The sequence below is a fragment of the Diplotaxodon limnothrissa genome, linkage group LG2 (genome assembly GCF_057381915.1).
Source record: "Diplotaxodon limnothrissa isolate DT_005_m linkage group LG2, D_limnothrissa_male_GT1.1, whole genome shotgun sequence".
NCBI classification, from domain to species: domain Eukaryota; kingdom Metazoa; phylum Chordata; class Actinopteri; order Cichliformes; family Cichlidae; genus Diplotaxodon; species Diplotaxodon limnothrissa.
Window position 1 is genome coordinate 20,694,281 of NC_140597.1, and position 2,894 is coordinate 20,697,174.

At 39.8% G+C, this 2,894-nt stretch overlaps 1 protein-coding gene across 1 annotated transcript; it reads left to right on the forward strand.

Moving 5' to 3' along the window:
* The first annotated feature begins 413 nt into the window (after window positions 1-413).
* Window positions 414-2,374, forward strand: LOC146638366 (uncharacterized). The gene is made up of 4 exons (XM_085364110.1): window positions 414-833; window positions 1,076-1,231; window positions 1,531-1,623; window positions 2,057-2,374. Exons 1-4 carry the CDS (start codon window positions 489-491, stop codon window positions 2,372-2,374), a joined length of 912 nt encoding a protein of 303 aa, XP_085220236.1. The 5' UTR covers window positions 414-488.
* Window positions 2,375-2,894: the final 520 nt, after the last annotated feature.

The window sequence follows — 2,894 nt, forward strand, 5'->3', positions numbered from 1 at the left end:
TCAATCTGAATTCTACCACCGAACTTCGGAATTTGGGGACAATCAAAGTGATCCACCAGCAAACAAATCCACCTTTGATCAGTGCCGATCAGTCCACTTCATCTCTGTCTCTTTCATTTGAGTCTGATGACGGTATTTCGGTGGCATCAAATGACACAATTATCCTCTCATCCCCTGAATCTATGTCATCTCGAACACAACAGTGGCCAGAAGACTTTGCAATTCCCCAATTTTCATATGACACAGAGCTACAGCTAGAGAGGGGGAATACTGAGTACCGTGTGAGCCAAAAAATGTTGACTTTAAGCGCCCGAATGCTGTCTGATATCCTGAAAAGAGTTGCAGAAGAAATTTACCGTTACAAGGCCTATCCAGAGGATGCACATTTCTGCGCAGCTGCAGAGGCCCTTATCAAAAAGCACCCATGTTTGAAAGAACCTGGATCATTCAATGGCTGCTACGGTTGGAAACAACGACTGAAGTACAAAATGGCAAACTACAGGACCCAGCTCAAATTACAGGGGTGTCCAGAGCTGTGTGTAAACTCACTGAAATCTAAAGCTACTACAGATGCTTTCCCTGCTAAAAAAGTGAAGAAGCCAAAACGTTCTGAAGCTAACTTTTATCCATCCTTTCCTACTGGTGAGACTCTGGACAGCATGGAAAAAGTGAGACTAGAACTTCTGACAGAGATCGGGATAAGGGACAATGAAAGGGTCATCGCAGACAAAATGGCTAACACATTTGCCTACAGACGACATGAGGTGGTAAACCAAGAACCAAGCATTCAGGAACTGAAGGACAGATGGCCTGCACTCTTCACACAGAAAGAGGTAAGAATGGAACTGAAGTGATCGAAGTCTGTATGCTTCAGGATTTATTGCAGTTAACTTTCATGAATCGGTCATAACTTGATGTGGTTGAGATTTTATAACACTGAACTTAATGAAAGAATTTACATTTTGAATTCCCATATATGTTGTACTTTTTGGGATATAGACATTTTGGCATACAATCAGTTTCAGCATTTTGTTCCATAATACAATATCTACTGTCATTTGTGTTTTGTTTTTAGATAAATACAGAGTTCCAGAGGCTCATGGCTGTTCCTCTTGAGTGGAAGTTCATGGCCCAGTTAGACATGCACTCAAGTCAGCTGATCAAAGTCATACGTGCCAAAGGAGGAGCAACACGCCAAAAGATTGCGAACATCATGGACACATTGGACCAGGTAAATCTGTACCATCAAACAAGATACTTCGTAACTAAGAGGGCTGTCAAAATATATCTGAGTCCTTCATAAAGACAATATGGGCAGGCCAATGCTAATCATGGCTTTCATATGCATGAATGTTTTTAGCGACTCAAAAAATACACCACTGAACTCATCCCCCTTTTCTTTTTGTAATGAATCTCTGGGCTTGTGAATTACTGTTTTTAAATAAAGTACATGTAAGTTAAGCAATAAGAGTAAGGATGTCTGTCTTATGAAATTTAGAGTTTAAAATTAATCAACATTTGTTGTTCTAGACAGTGGACATTAATCATCGGAGGGAATGTGTGCTGAAAGCCCTCACCATCTTCCTGGGAGAAGATGCAGATGGCCTGATCAAGGAATGCCTTGTAAGTTTCAACAGTTTGTCAGAACATCTTGTCAAAGGGACACAAAAAAAGTTAACTGTTAGAACAAACATAACACGTGAACCATAGTTGGATTGCTGACATGTATTTATTATCATGACCATATTGGACATTATGTAATTCCCAGCAACAACACATTACATATTGGATTGACTTTGTTTTAAGTAAGACGGGCTTACTTGATTATTTAAGTTCAAAGGAATAGTTTGACATGTTGGGAAATCCTATCTTTCTTGCTTACAATTTGATTAGAGTCAGATTGATACACCTCTCTCTGCTGTTTCTGGTGTGTGATGACACCCAGCCAAGAAATAGCCCAGCACATAACACATATTGGTACATCACCCAAACACTTAATCACAGTAAGAAGTGAGGCTAATGATGATTTGTGTTTGTGTCTTGTACCCCTCTGTAGGACTGTGGAGCAGATGATGTTCAGAGGGACCTGGAGGAGGTCACCATGGCAGTGTATGTGATTCGGAAGGAGGGGGAGGGACTGCAGGAGCCACCTGAAGACATTGTCATTGAGGGTGTGGAAGTGTTGCATGAACTAACTTCGGTTGCCTCAGCTTGTGCCCTGCTTCTAGGTTTGATCTATGCACTCAACCTAGCTTATCCAAAACCCTTTCGCTTCACTTTTGAAGTGCTCCAAAAAATCTTCATGCAGCTTGATCAGCACAAGATGTCCCCCAAAGTCCAAAATCTGTATATCAAACTTCAAAGCTCCCAGTAATGGCACAGAACAATGACCAACAAATGGCCTTGTGCCATAATGCGAAGGAACAACTGTGTTTGGACATATAGCATGTAAAATATGTAGTCTCTTTTGGATGTTGGGCCTTTTTTATGCTCCAAGAGACCTCAAACCCTAATTTAATGTGCTTTTATACATACTTTGTATGGTATTTTTATTTATTTTTTAATTTTTTTTTTCAGACATATTTGCCTTCGTTTCAAGGGAAAGGTTGCATTTCAGGTTTGATGTGCTCAGTTATACAACAAACTGTTGTGACATTCTAAAACTCTAAAGGAGTGTTTATATTTTTTTCATCCCCATTGGTCAGCTACACTGTTCAGATATTTATTCATTGACAGTTTCTGAATACTCTTGGGGCACTTTTTCATAGTTGACACTATATGTGTTGAGATTGATATTTGTGTAATACTGTGTTGCACTTTACACTTTGATGACAACTTTGTGGTCCTACTAAGCGTTACTTGCATTTTGTGCATATGTGTTTTAAAAAGGACAA